General features: G+C 40.6%; 1 protein-coding gene across 1 annotated transcript in view; it reads right to left on the bottom strand.

Moving 5' to 3' along the window:
- Positions 1 to 15312, bottom strand: part of MYO1E (myosin IE) — a 75928-nt gene that overhangs the window by 10255 nt on the left and 50361 nt on the right. The window contains exons 14-21 of the mRNA XM_030955010.1: positions 14393 to 14560; positions 13563 to 13648; positions 12896 to 12977; positions 12005 to 12111; positions 8111 to 8209; positions 4233 to 4377; positions 925 to 1039; positions 75 to 244 (exon numbers count right to left, since the gene is read on the bottom strand). Of these exons, the coding sequence (XP_030810870.1) occupies positions 75 to 244; positions 925 to 1039; positions 4233 to 4377; positions 8111 to 8209; positions 12005 to 12111; positions 12896 to 12977; positions 13563 to 13648; positions 14393 to 14560 (972 nt within the window). The remainder of the gene's footprint in view (positions 1 to 74; positions 245 to 924; positions 1040 to 4232; positions 4378 to 8110; positions 8210 to 12004; positions 12112 to 12895; positions 12978 to 13562; positions 13649 to 14392; positions 14561 to 15312) is intronic.

Raw genomic sequence — 15312 nt, 5'->3', positions numbered from 1 at the left:
CTGGCACGAGATGGTGAACACAACTCTGACTCACAGCACAACTGGTCTTTAGGGGATGTTGCTGTTCCACCCACCTTAAACCTTCTGTCATATTTAGTTACAGTGTCTGCAAAATCGATCTTCTCTCTCTTGCCCACGAACTGGCGCAGCTCAGGGTGCTCCTCCATGCCGATGTAATCTCCCACAAAATTCCTGTTAATGCTGTTCCGCCTTCTCTCCTTCTTGCTCAGCAACAGATCTGATGCTTAAATCCAAAACATAAACATTGATTAATAGCATCTACCAGGTTTCCTAAACTCATGCTCTCCAAGAGCCGACTGTTTCACACAGAATTTCTTGGGAAGTGAGAACTACATTGTTTCTAATATGGAAGAACAGTAAAGCACTGGTACTAATCCTTTAGGTAAGGATGTATGTGATCATTAAACCCATTCCTAAAGAAATACACTGATGGCAAGCTCAGTAGTTCTGGTTAATTAGGAGCACTTCTGGAACTAAGAAATTTATCCCAGTGCTATAAATTAAAGATTAACCCTTCCAAACCCAGCATGTTCATTCACACAGCCCAGGTCACACACAGCTAAGTCCCAGGAGAGTCCATGGATTGATCTTATTGCCTACAGATTATTCAGATCCTGTGTAACTGTGGGAAGTTTTCTTGTTTTGTCTCCCCTGCAGCATCTCTGCTGTCTGTCCTACTCAGTCTGGCTCTGATTTCAGAGCAAAACACTGGGCAGTCCAAGCATGCAGAGCAGTCAACCTCATCAGTGGTACTGCAGGGCTCCAACAAAGTGCAATCATTATGAGACAGTTACCTGCAATGCAACTTTTGCCTACAGAGAGGGATTTCCCCCCCTTTGTGCCCCTCCTTCTGTTCCTGGAAATGTGTGTGTGCAGTCCCTGCCACCAGAAGTTCTGACCTACCTTCTTCTCTCATCTGCACGTATTTTTTCCTGGCTGCATATTTCCTCCAGGCCTTCTGGATGGCCCTGGCATACCCATCATACTTCCTCTCTCTCATCTCTTCCAACAGGAACAGCTGTACAGAAACAGTGAGGTGGGAAAGACATTTTACATGCAAAGTTCAAGAAAAAGCTGTATTCTACTTTTGACAACTCTCCAGTACATTTCACTCTAGATCCAAGCTGGTTCCTCTTCCACAAGTGTGGGATCTGAGACTGGAATGTTAAGGCAGCCTTTCTGGAAGAGATCTCTGCTGCTTGAGAGGCTGTGGCTCTTACCAGTCTACCCATTAAGTTCCATACCCCATGACGAAGGAAGAGGAATATGGATTCTCCCTAAAATATTCTACTGGTGCAATGCAAGGCTCTCCACTGGCCATTTCTTCAGTCTCCATCCACACATTGTCCAAAATTCCTTCTTCTCTTGTCAGAAACTCCTACTTCTCATGTTACCATGCCTGTGGGGATCTGTGCCATGTGTAACACAAGTGTTCACAAGCAGCTTTCTTCCCTGGCTGAATTTCAGACCCTGCTGTCCACTGGCTCCATTCTTTCTCACCACTGAAGGTTGTCAGCTGGCTGCAGGACTTGTAACTATGACCTTATAATTCACAAGAATGACATAGTAAGATTTTTACATCTAAAATATCAGAAATCAAGAGAAAATACTATTTTATTAAAACAGGAATGGAAGGTGGATCCCCTTTTTTTGAGAATTTCCCAGGTCCTATTAAAAGACACGTAAATTTAATGCATTTAGAACAACTTTATAATTATTGCAGGATACAGCACATTCACTACAGCCTTTTACATACTTCAGTGAAATGGGATTTTTATCTTGTCAGGAGCACAAGCATTTGGCTAAATTGCAGCATTTAACCAGTCCACTGACATGACTGTTGCTTATTATTTCCCAGCACTGTATGTTAAACATTCACAGGAGTAATTAGCAAAAACAGGTATATAAGAAGCAAACCTGGCTTTAGGATTATTATTTTTTTTTTACTTTTACTTTGTTGCTCTAAACCATGCAAACCTAGAAAAACAGTTGTTCATATTGATCTGAAAAAGGAAACTTGATCTGGTGCAAATCATTTCCACAGTACCTCACTTGCTCCTGTACAGAGATATTTATTCAGGTGTGTGATGGAAATGTAAATAATGAAGCCTTTCTGCCACCCATAAAACCTTATTTCACAGTTGGCAATTCTCCATCTACAGCAAACTTGTTTAAAAAATGTTTAAAATCTCTTCCTGAACACAAGCACTGGTTGGGATTTCAGCACAGGGACGAGAGCTCCTGATGCAAAAACATCCTCAGCTGCAGCAGGGGCATGACCAACCTCGTGCAATTCAGGCTACAGTGACAATATTGATGCTGTCTCTCATGAGTTATTTCTCTAACAATAATGTTAATTGCAAAATCTCAGTGCAAAATAATCTATCATCTGCAGCTGAAGGTCAACCATTAAGTTCAATTTCATCACTGAGCTAAAATACAGTTCTTAACCTATAGAAATAAAGATACTGCATAAACCCTTTCATAAAATATGTATTATGAAGCCTCCTCTTACACTCTCATGCAAATCAAGTATTTTCCATCTTTAACCACAACAGGTGCTCTTTTTGATAGAAGAAAGAAAAAATTTCATTTACCATCTAAAAGATTTTTCTCAGAAGCAATTCGATCCCAGCCAATATTTTAGTAATATAAGATGAAAGATGATTGTCTTTCTTAATAAAAGATAAATCACTCTTTAAAATATTCAGTTTGTAAAAATATTTTCAACATAAAATAAAAAAGCCCAGATTCAATTTGGTACTTACTTACAAAGAGATTTCATGGCATTAAAAAAACCAAAAAAAACATATATAGTCATTAAAAGTATTAATTAAAATTAAAATTGAAACACAACCCCCAAAAAATTTCCAGTCAACTTCATGCTGTCCTAACCTGCAGAGTAGCCCCTCAGTAAAACTCACAGATACATAATTAAATGAATATCCATGCAAGCAGGACTTTGCATCACAAAAAAGCACTGGGGATGGCAAGATGCTTCCACTGGGCAGCAATGTCCTCCTCTCAAAGGAGCCAGCAGCACTCAGGCTGGGTTACAGATCCTTTATGACTGAAGGGGAACTGGATCCATCAATCCCATGGCAGCATTGCCACCTGGCTACTGAACAGGACAGACACCAGGAAACCACACCAACGTTGTACAACAGAACTCCCAATAATCTCCAGAAAGAAATCACAGCTGTGCTCCACAGGAAGCAGGTAAAGCTCACACTCCCTCAGAACTGGCTGGCTGTTGTTGCCATGACCAAGTAGGACCAATCCCATAATAGTTTCCTGCTCTGCCAATATGCCACCTGAAGTACTGTAATAACCAGCACCTCAAGCACTACATGCTGTGGTGTATAAACATGTCTCTCAGATGCAGGCAGGAATGTAAATCCCATTATTCCTGAACAGTATCTTACCCTTTTTATGGTAGAACCAACAAAACTTCTATTATGCCTTGGAGAAACATTCTTTTTTTGCCTTTAACAAATACCTTCCCATGTGACTGGACACAGCAGTGTCATTGCCTGGATTATTAGAATTATTAGAAAAATATATGTTCCTGGAACAGCAAATGGTAGCTATAGAAGTGTTCAGCTTTTGTTTTAGCATGCAACTTCAGAGAAAGCACCAAGAAATCAATGCTCAGCTGCAAGATATGCTACACAAACTAAGGCCCATTGCTTCTGATCCACCAGGAATACAGGAGGGCGAGTAGAGCACAGATTTTCCTTAACAACTTTCCTGAACAGCAAAGTAAGAAAACTTTTTTCCAACACATTTTGTACAACTTAGTAGGCACAGGATAAAACCAGCCTTGTGATGGCTCCCTAATATCTCTTTGGGATTTCAAGTTGCAGTCCTTCTGGAACACTGATTTACTGTCCTTACCATCCCTTGGGATTATTCTACCTTCATCAGCAGTTCTTGTTATGAGAAGAGGACCAATGTTCTTGATACCAAAGCATCTTCATAACCTATTTTTCTTCTTGATGTATTTAATTCTCTTTCTATTAAGTGCCAAAACCCTGCAGTGTCTTTATGTAGTGTGCCCTTTACAGAGGCTCTGTGACAGACAGGCTCAGCTTGTCTCAGAGTTTTACACTTCCCACACCTCAGCAGGTATCATGCTCAACTTGAGCTGGCAGGAGTTTAATTTCAGCAAACAGCTGCATAATTAAAGAATTGTGTTCTGGCACACTTACAGACTCTGGAGCTTTGATGAAGACTTTGGACTTCCCGAGCTGGTACTGGTCAGGATCCATGTTGACTGACTGGAGCAGGTGGAGCACTCCTTGTTTCTCTTCTCCTTTCCACGAGGGCCAGGTTGCTTTGGTGAGAATGGCATACCTTAAACCACCAACGAGAAGAGATTAAAACCTGGGGTCAAACAGCAGCAGCAGAACACCACTGACTCTTGGCCAGCACTACCCTGGGGGAGGGTGACAATTGCAGCAGGCTCAGAGCTTGGTGTGCGTGCAGATGAACAGTATTAAGATGTTTCTTGTTTAGTGAGACCAAACAACTGAGAAGAACAACAGTGCCCTGGAGTCTCCCACCTCCAGATGCTAAGCTCTGTCTGGTAGCTTCAGCAGCTCATTGCATAAAGTTCTGCTGGAATCTGCTTAAGTCCAGGGTGAGGTTATTTACCAACAATGACCTATGGTCCAGGTTTGAGTAGCTACACCCTTGGTACTCTACACTGGTTCCCAAGCACATGTCCAATTCCTCACTCAAGCCTTCTCACTCTTATTCTTACAAAGGTCTTTTCTGTTTCTGAGCAAGTGACCAGCTTGTGCTCCTAACCCACCTGTTCAACAGCTGGGCTGCATTTAGCAAGGAGCCAGTGCTGGCTCTACCCCAGGAAGCCTCTGGCTTGGCCGCCGGTGCAAGAAGGAAGCCACAGAGATGTCGGTGCTACCCTGAGGGCACTCTGGGAACTGACCCCACAGAGGGCCCCAAAGGAGCAGGAAAGTGCTCTAACTTTGACAGAAAGAAGCATGAAGCCTTCTCTCTCATGGTGACCTCTGTAAGCCTTGAGAATCAAGTAATGCCAGGCTGCAGCCCCTTTTAAACTGCCCACTTCTCCAGGCTTCACTTGGGCTTTTGGAACTGCCAGGTTGGAGCTGCAAAGCTGCCTTGTTCCACTGGCCACCAAAGGAGCACTGCTGGGCTTTAGCTGCCCCAGCGTGTCTGTGGAGAAGGAACTTCTCTGGCAGCAGCTGTCTGGGCTCCTTTGACAAGACTGGAGAACAGCTAAATATATTGAGACAAATTTCTCCCCAAAATCTTATATTCTTTACTCTTGACAGCTTCCTTTCAATGCCTCAGGCATACTTAAGTGATGTAAACTAAATCATGCTTATTAGTAAAACTATTCAACGCATGAAAAAAGTGATCAAGTCTGGAGGTTGGGTTGTTGTAATTCCCAAGTTCTTAAGATGATTTAGGCACCTCCTAATAAAATGCTCTCAAAAATCAGACAAGGAATTGTTGGAAAATACATTAAAGGAATGTTGATTACCAGTTATCATCATATCTAAAATGTTACCCAGCTAAGAAGCAGGATCAGTATCATGCAATTTAAGTAACAATACCACACAAACAGAAATAGCAAACAGTTAAGAAGAACTGTATCACAAAACCCAAACACCTCTGAATAGAATGTGATGAAAAGAAAGTAACTTCTGAATAATTCAGTAGGATTCAAACCACTGATGTTCTCATGTTCAAATCTTTCAGTTAACAAATGCTCAGGGTACTCTGCTGGACAGTGTAATGAAGTAGCTCTTACACCACCTTAAATATGGCAGTGTATTATACACAGTCTGTGTTTAGACAATGTGTGCACTTACATATTTATGTGATTTATCAGTATTATGGGATAAATAGATGCAACCCAGCAAGGAGTTGTAACTTAAAGTAACTCCCAGCTCATTTATTTACCAGCCCCTTTTGCAGGCTCATCATGTACTGCCAACAGCGCAGTGATATAGGTGGGTATGACCAAGTCTGAAGGTAAAGGAGCTGAGGTGAAAAAAGGTGTTTGAAACTGCTACCAACACAAGAGACTGCGACATGACATTTAACCATGCTACAAATTCTCTCCTACATCTCCTGAGCTGTAAAGGAGGGCACAGGGATTCAAGACCTTTTAATATGTGTAGAGCTCTTGGGTACAAAGTAAGAACAGATTTAAAATTCTCCTTTTTCATCAAATTAACTTCATACATTTTACTGGTGTGACAAGTCTAGAGGGCAGAACAAACAGGTAATTCCAGAACATGCACTATTTAAGCATTTCGCAGGTTGATAATGTGACAGCTCTGACTGCTCACTGCTGTTCAGCAATGGCACTTCAGTGTCCTCGTGCATGCTCCCCATGAAACCAGTCATGTCACTATCCATGAATCCAGGTTTGTTAAGCTTGTGTAATATGATCTTGCAGATGATTTCAGCACAAGTACTAAATGTGTTCTTAACATGCTTCTGAAACAATTTCAAATCATGACTGCCCCCAGATAGGTATTACAATCTCCCAGTCAGCAGTTAGGTCTGATGGCTGAGCAGGGAGTGGGAGCTCAGCTTTCAGATTGGTTATGCTTGGGAACACACAGGCCTTTTCAGTGACTGTGGCTTTTTGCATGCAAATGTAAATTTTGTACATAAAAGTCTATTCAGCCCAGCAATCTCCACTTGCATGGAGCTGCCAAGGCACGCCCAATGAAAACAAGTGTACAAGCATGCATTTCCTGTCCATCCCATGCCTCAGCCCCATTTTACTCACACTGACTCTGGGGGTCAGAACAGAGCTTGTTCTGGATGCTAGGAACTGTGAATGGAAAGGGTGCAGGAAGAGTTTTACTCATAACAAAATGTTACATTTAACAAAGCTAATTAATCTGAAACAAAAGGATGAATTCCAAATTCCATAAGAGGAGTTTCAGTTGCCTGTGGATCCAGAAGTACCATGTAGCTTTTCCTCTCTGCAGAACTCTCAGAGCCTGCCCAGCTCTCACAGTCTGTGTTCAGGCTAGATTTAACACACAGTATAAATCTGTTATTTGTCTCAGCCACAGTCTGTGCTCAGTAACATAGCCTGTAGCATGTTCATGTTTATACATCTAGGCTTGAAAGTCATAAAGAAAAAGGAATTTGTAATTGTTCAGTGAAAATGAAGTCCATACTTTCAGAGATTTTAGGTCTGGCTGTTACTGCATTATTAGAATATTCTTGGTACTATCATGAAGGATTACTAATGGCTTTGTCCTGTGCTGTCTGATTAACTATACTCCACTCCTTGCAAAAACTGATTGAGTTTTTGTTTGACACTCTCAAATTCAATGCAATGACTTCCAGCAAAAGCTGATTTATCACATAAAGCCTGTTTGGGCACTTATTAGCTGCATGTCTCCAGTTTCTGAAGAACAGAAGCTGAATGTTGTATAAATCTTGAAACTGTTCCTATTTAAGAGGATTTCATTAGCTAGTGGAGGTAGTTAATCATGGTAACAGCTGGTGCTAAGACACCGAGAACAGGACGGATCTTCCAGAGCTCTGACTTGCTTTCATTCATTCTGAGAGCAGCTGCAGAGGTTTGAGCTGTGCCCATTCCCAGCTGTCAGAACACCAGTGGAAGGATAACAAGCTCTGTAAGCTGAGGTTTCTCTTTACATTGCAATGGTTAAATGGCAGGTGTGGACTTCTTTACCTGTCTTCTGTCTGGGGAGAGTGGAGCAGTAACATTTTAGAAAAAGGCTTGCAGCTGGACACTCAGATTTCAGGCACTGCATCAGTTCCTTGAACTCTCTGTAACTTTGAGGAGCCCTCTCATAGCACTACAAATACTGAGGCCTTAAGGCAAGTTTACAGAAAAGATTAAGCACTTTCAGTAATAACAAAGCCAGGCTTTGAAGCACTTTGAAATCTCCGTGTAACGGAGATCACTGAGCAAGGCACATGTGGAGAAATGGCTACATGGGAAACGGGAAGGATTCAAAACTGGCAACCTTTTGGTTGTCTCCTCATCATGTAAACAACCCTGCTGTTGTTTATAGCAGTTCTTCTAAACAGTGCTACCTACCTCTGCAGAAACTTCTTGAAAACCCGTCTGTAGGCGTAGCCAGCTCTTCTGACTCGAATATTTTCTTTCAGACCCAAGTATTCCACTTGATGTTTTACCCTGGGGACAAAAACAATGCAAGGCTTAAAATCCATTTAATTTCAACATACTTGTGGATTGAGGCATTCTTAAACATCTGAATCATGTTTAACTGTTGATTGCTAAAATTCATGCACAGGTAAATGAATTTAATTTTCACATTACCCTGCACACTGCATGGAAGGGAAGATATTCCAGGCAGGTAGATCACAGCACTGACATATCTGTAGCAAATTAATTTTATCATTTTTTCCTAGTTTAACTTCCCATCTCCAAAATAATTTGTGTATAAATTTCTTAGGTAACAATAAAATCCATAAAAGGCCAAGTAACTATTACTGATACAATTACACAGCTGGTATCCAAGGGATTGGGAAATTGTTTTGTGCTCTCTTCTTAAGGTTTTTCCTATGCTTTACATAGCTCAAACAGCAACACAGTAACATTTTTTCCTCGTTGTTATGGAGAGAAGACCAAATGTGATGGCTGGAAAAAGCCCCTGATGCCAAACCTTCACTACACAAAGAATCAGAAAGCCAGGTCAGCATACTGATGAAAAGCCAGAATTCCTTCTCATTTTACCATGCTGCAAAGGAAGGATTCCAGGATAGGCACAAAACTGGCTACAGCCAGTAATGGATGACTCATCCATGGCACATTTTAAATTACAAACAAAAGCTGAGCTGGTACCAGTCCCACAGAAAGTGTTACTGGCTGTGGAGAAACTCTGCTGCGCATGGGAACTGAAGCATCATTATCCCAACACCAGCAGAGCTGCCTCACACCAAGCACTTCCAGCCAGGTTCTAATCAGGGAACAAGTACGTGCCCGTGAAATGCTAAGCAGAAAAATAGCAAAACAAAAGAAGCTTTTGCACTTTTTCCTCCTTCTAGACCTGTGACACATTTATGATTTTATGTTTCTTCTTACATATCCTGCTTAGTCTACATATCCTTACATAGTCTACTGCTTAATGTTTGGTAATTTGATTTGAAGAATTTCAGTTGCTGATTTCCTTTGCATTTTCTTAATTTTCTCATCTAAGTCATATGCTGAAAGAAGCAAGGTCAGTTTTTCACTCTGCTGCTGTTCTTCTATAGAGCAAAGTATAAAAGCTTTAGCTTTCAGTCTGAACTATAACGTTTTTTAAGATTTTAGTCCTGCAAATTTAACAAACAGTATATAAAAGACTGTCTGTTTACAAACAATTTTTTAAAAGTGAGCTGGTAATAAGCCATTTAATTTTGTTTTGCTTACTATTTCGCTGATTTTACAAAAGGTTTTTCAAATCCTGAAACACTCTCAGTTAATTCAATGTTACTTCTCTAGCTATTTTGCAAAGTTAAATTTGAATATAAAATGTACTGCCCATTTTTTTTTTTTGTTGAGACTTTTTTTTTCAAATGACTCATAGTAGGAAGGGAAAAATCTTTTGAAATCCCTTGCTACAAATGACAAAATCCCTTCAGTTAGTTCTTCTTTTTGAAGATCACTTTTGAGAGGTATTTTACTAAATGATGAGTGATATTGCTCTTTTAGCTTAAAATAAAGACTACTACACATTTTAATCTTGCTGTGTTCAAGAAATCAAGTATATTTTGTACCCACTCCAAGAATTCTGGTACAGTACAAAGTTGGTGGACAAAAATACATTTTCCTGTTTATAGCTTTCCCTCCTGTTCACATCTGGAATAATGCACTGGAGCAACAGTACTACTCCCATTTTCTTACTGTCTTGCCAGTATCAGTGTCCAGCACCAGAGAATTTGAGACATTTTTCTGGTTTTTTCCTTTCCTTTCTGAGAAAAGACACACTGAAAATCTCCCTTCAGGCAGCAACCTCAAGCAGGTCAGGGTCTGGGAATTCAGCTAATGCAGCAGTTTTGAATACAAGTCCAAGTGGCTGTGCCAGGACCTGAACAAAAACACATTTCAAGAACACCCCAATTTCTGGACTAACTAAGGTATTATACAAGCTTTAGATACTACACAAGGCCTATGTTTCAGTGCTAAATATTCTGCAGTTATTCAACAGCAGCAGAAAGGTGGAGTTCCATGGCTTCTGTGAGCATGAAGTAAGAGCAGCTTTGTGAAAGGGTTTTTCCTTTTTCAGTTACATTTTCACGGTCTAGTAAACCTGCTACTAATAAGCAAATTGCTACTCCCATTGCACTGACTAAGGCAGCCTGTGTATGATGCAGCACTTATGTGACCACGCAAGAAAATAAAACAAAAAAGAATTTAATCTACCAATCAGCAAAGTATTACAAAAACCCAATGATGTTTTTTATTTCCCTCAAATCTTTTTCGCAGTAAATTTGAGAAAAAACAATACTAAGCTTAATTTTGAATTGTCACATGCATAAAAATTTCTCTTCCCCAGACCTGTCACCAAGTGCCCCAGAGAAGTCCTAGTACAATAGGTGGGCAGTCACAGATTGGAAATGAAGACTGTTGGAATGCTTAAACAGGGATGAAGGGTTACCATTGTAAGCAGCATTTTCCATTTCTGTCTGAGCTTGACAGTATACAATCCTTTGTATTTCACTTGGGAAATACAGCAGCTACTGGTAAGACACCATCCTCACTATAGGAAAACAAGAAGAAATCTTGCCCATTTTTGCTCCTGAAGGGGTTTCCTGAAAGCTGTCCTTTTCTCAGGACTAGGACTGTATTTGTTTCACTGGTTTCCTAGCAACACCTTCCACAATAACAGGCCTGTTTCCCAATATGCAAATGATTGATTTTAAAAGCCCCTCAATTTTTAACTATAAGTTTTATAAATACTTTTCCCAGGATCACTTAGTCTCCTCCTTTGGTCCCCAATGAGAGCAGAAAATGAAGTGCTGCACAGTAGGATTTTCAGGGGGAAAAGCTAAAGAGGGTCTACATTTACTGCCAAGCCCTCAGTGAGCCTCTGGAGTGCAGGCCCAACAGCTTCTGTTAAGTGCTCTCCATCTGCATGTGACTGTGCTGGTCTGCTGGAAAGGCTGGAAGGGAATTCTGCTGGGGTTGTCCAAGAATGCTTTTTATCAGACTTTGCAAGCTGTTTCACCATGATAAAAATAACCACTTGCTTTATCAGCAATTTTACCATTTCCAGAAGTACTTGGTATATAGTAATGAATGCTACCTACACTAGAGCCCCACACAGCTTACACATCCCACTGAGCACCTACCCCAGTGTAAAAAGAGCAGCATCTTTTCCACAGAAGAGGAAGGTGCTACAAGCACCATGTAGTTAAAGATGCCTTAAAACAGATGTGATAAACCAAACAGATCATTTAGACATTTATTTAATGTCTACATAATCACCTGATATGACATTCCAGTCAATTCTTTTTAAACAGCTGGCTAATTAAATGTAAGTAAAACAAGAACCTTCTCCACTGTTGGTTATAGACACTTTTTGGCAAGTTTGATACATAAAAGCAGATATAGATTTCCTACTGGCTTTCTGGCTTCTTAATAGAAGCTATTTTCAAAGCATAAAGCCAAAGTTAGAAGTGATCATAATACATTTGGTGTCCACGTTCTACATGGAAAACTGAGTCTTTAATATACTGGTTGTGTTACTCATGCAAATGCTTGTTTTTCATAAGTGGCAGGACAAAAGCCAAGAGCTGCACACACCAAGTACTGATTTAGACCAAGTGACCAGCACTTATCTTCAGTTTAGGAGAGGTCATGCCAGATTTCACTTCTGATGGTTTAGAGAACGTAGCTTGTTTGTAGGCTGTACAATTACAAATGATGAATTTTTGTGGCTTCTTTTAACCACTAGCACTGCCTCTCCTCACACTCTGTGCTCCATACCTGCTCTCCTCCCAGTCCCGAGACTTCTTTGTCTCATTGGGTTTGATGCAGCGGATGTAGTGGGGTGTGCACTTCATCAGGGTGCCAACAAGGTCATTGGCTTGTTTCTGTAAACACAGCAAAACAACAGGATCTGAGCTGAAAGGGTAAATCCTGAGGGAATCCTGCAATTATCAACCATCTGCTGATGACTCCACTGGCTAGATACAGGTGCCTTTGGTCTTTCTCCAGCAACCAAAGTGTCTTGGGATAATTTGCACCTCATAATAAACTTATCAGTAAGTAGAAAGCACCATTACCTTCAGCAACGTAATACATTAAAACTTCTATATAAAAATATGGAGCAAATCATCAAGTGAACCTGTCAGGGTGAAATGTGAGAAGAGAGGTTGGTAAAATATTGATTTGCAAGTCATGTGTAATCTAAGTGTGTATCCTACAATCAGTCTCCAAACAGAGCCTGGCCTTGCAGTACTTGCTGCCTTGGGCCAGGCACTCTGTGGTCAGTAGAGATTGCTGCTGACTGGGTGGGTGCTGGGTCAGGCATTTCTGCACTGCAGAGACCAGTTATGTGCAGTTAATGTAGGACATGAGAGGCTGAGTGAGGTGGCTCACTCATTATGCACATGCAAGAACCATCAATTGATCCTTTGGAAAATTCACTGCTATAGGATGCAGCTGAATACAACATTTAATGAACACTTATGTTGGGCAGAACAATTCTAACAATGCTGAAACAATGCATCACTTTGCCATGAAGATACTCCTAATATCTATCTTTAAAATATCAGGACAGTAAAAAAATAAAATACTTTTAAAAATTCATTTAGCTATTTATACACAAAACCACAACCAAATATACACACACCAACATTGCAAAAGGAGACATACTTTGATTTTGCTGCCTGCAGTGGTAGGACGGCCCTTCTTGTCCACTTGAAGGTTTTCAGGAAACAGAGCCTTTATAAAAGGCCTAGGAGAGAATTTATAAAACAGGGTTGGCATAGAAAGACGATTCAATGCAGGCATGTCAAGGAATATGCTGTAAAAGTTGATAGTTGAGCAGAATATAAATAGCTATTTCTATTACTCTTGAGTTATATCAAATCTATTTTAAGATTAGTACTTTCCATGAGCCTCATTCCTCACAGAGACCCTTCGCTATTTTGGTGAGCATTGAAAGCCATGACACCAGATATCTAGAAGACTTGAAGAAATGCACACTTCTTAAAAAATAAGCAGCAATTAATTAAAATACATCACCAAAAAAGTTACTTTGTCAAAACAGTGCCTGTTCTGAGAGGAGCCAGAGCACTGATGGCCTTGCTTGAGGCCAAAACAAAGGCTGCCATTACAGCATTTGATTCTGACAGTGTCTCCCTTGGTCCAACCTGCAGAATGAAGGTCAGGGTAATGCAGTGCTGCTGCTGTCCTGCAGCACTGGCTATGGGCCCTGTTACACACAGGAGGTCAGCAGGTGCAAAGCAGAGAAGTGTGGCCCTCTGTGCCCTCCAAACCACCACGGCATTCCTTCTCCAAGCAAGGTTTGCTTACGTACAAATCACTGCTCTGCATGAGTTCAATCAAGTCCATGAAAAGAACATCCCGATTTCTCTCGCAGAATCCATCCATATCATAAGATACCTGGGCCAAGGTGGAAATTGATTGTTTGTGGTAAGTTGAGAACCCAATAATTAAAGAAAATTTAAATTCTGTCCTCATCAGTTGCTGTTCTGTACTTTTTGGTTAGTCTGGTAAAACTTATATACTACACTGAGCACTAAATTCTAGCATGTATTATTAAACTTTTTCACAACAAACAAAGGAGCTTCATCTTTAAACATAAATTCCATTTAAAGTCAAATTTAAAAACACTTATGGAACTAGTGAATGGAACATGACAAGCAAATTTAATACTGAATCTTACTACAAAAAGTTTTTGTGTAGTAAGGATTCACTGTTATTAACTGCAGAAAACAATGAATACTCTGAGAAATAAATCCAAACAAGATAAAACTGCACATTATATTCCCAGTTTTACTGGCATATCATCACCTAAACATCACTTTTATATCTGAATTCTTTAAATTTACTGCTACTGTAATAAACAAATGGGATTACAATTAATGAAAGTCATGGGCCACTCATTGATTCCATTGAAGTTCTGTTTCTGAGAGCAGCAAGGCTCAGACTCCCCTCTCCAGCAAGGGCCATTTGTGAAGGCATTTCTGTCCTAAACTCCCTGCACTGTGAAGGGACACTGACTCCTGGGAGAATCTGGCTGTGTAAAACCAAGCCAGCCCCCTGCAGGGCTTCCCCCTTCCTCTCATTACTGTTCTCCTTCCTATAAACACATCACAGAGAGTTCAGTGAGGATTTTCAGGTTACCTTTCCAGCATAATGATGGATGATGAAGCCCTGGTTCCAGCTGTTGAAATGTTCATGAGTGCCAATCTGCATCTGCAGTTTCTGCAGCAGGGTCTGGTCAGCCCCTTCTCCCACGGCATGCATTGTGGCACACACATCATCCAAAATGCTCATAATCCCTGGGGGGTTCTAGTGTGGTGGGGAACAACAACAGCAGCTCAAGGGAGGGGGAAAAAATTATGATGCCAATTGTTTCCTCCAAACAGAAAATTGTCTTTGCTACAAAAACACTAAAGCACATTCAGGAAGGATTTCCCTCCAATCCACCGAGATTAACTTTTACACCAATATACAAATAGTTTAAGGAGAGATGATACTTCATGGGATGACAGTAGGAAATGATGGAGGAAACAGTGATTACTGTTGAAAAAAAACCACATTAACAAAAACATCAGAAGACTCAACATCTGTTTAAAGTTTCTTTCCTCACTCCACCAAAAAGTAAACTCATGCCTGAGGAAGGTATTTAAGTGAACATGCTGTAGTTTGACAGACTTAGAGTTAAATATCTGAGACTGGGAGAAAAATTTTATTCTCTTGATAATTATCCTCATACAGACAGAAAATGGCCAAAATCTGATGTGCATTTAAGCACAAGCCACTCCAGTCTTTCAAAACTGTTCTGGCCTACATGAGGATAAAGAACTATCTGAGAAACGCCCTACTCCTGACCTAAAGCACAAGTCAACATTTGTTGCCATCCCAAAACAGAACATAAAGACTTGAGACTACAGAACAGTCCGTGGAGCAAAACCACAGAATTTCCTTTATCTACAATACTGTCTCTTCACTTGTTTCTGCTTGATTTGCAACAGCACCTGGAAGGAAAGGTGGTGCTGTAGCGTCGCCAAACTGAATTCCATCTCTCAGGGACACAAAGG

This window comes from Camarhynchus parvulus, chromosome 10, assembly GCF_901933205.1.
Source record: "Camarhynchus parvulus chromosome 10, STF_HiC, whole genome shotgun sequence".
Classification (NCBI taxonomy): Eukaryota; Metazoa; Chordata; class Aves; order Passeriformes; family Thraupidae; genus Camarhynchus; species Camarhynchus parvulus.
This window is presented reverse-complemented; position numbering and strand designations above follow the sequence as displayed.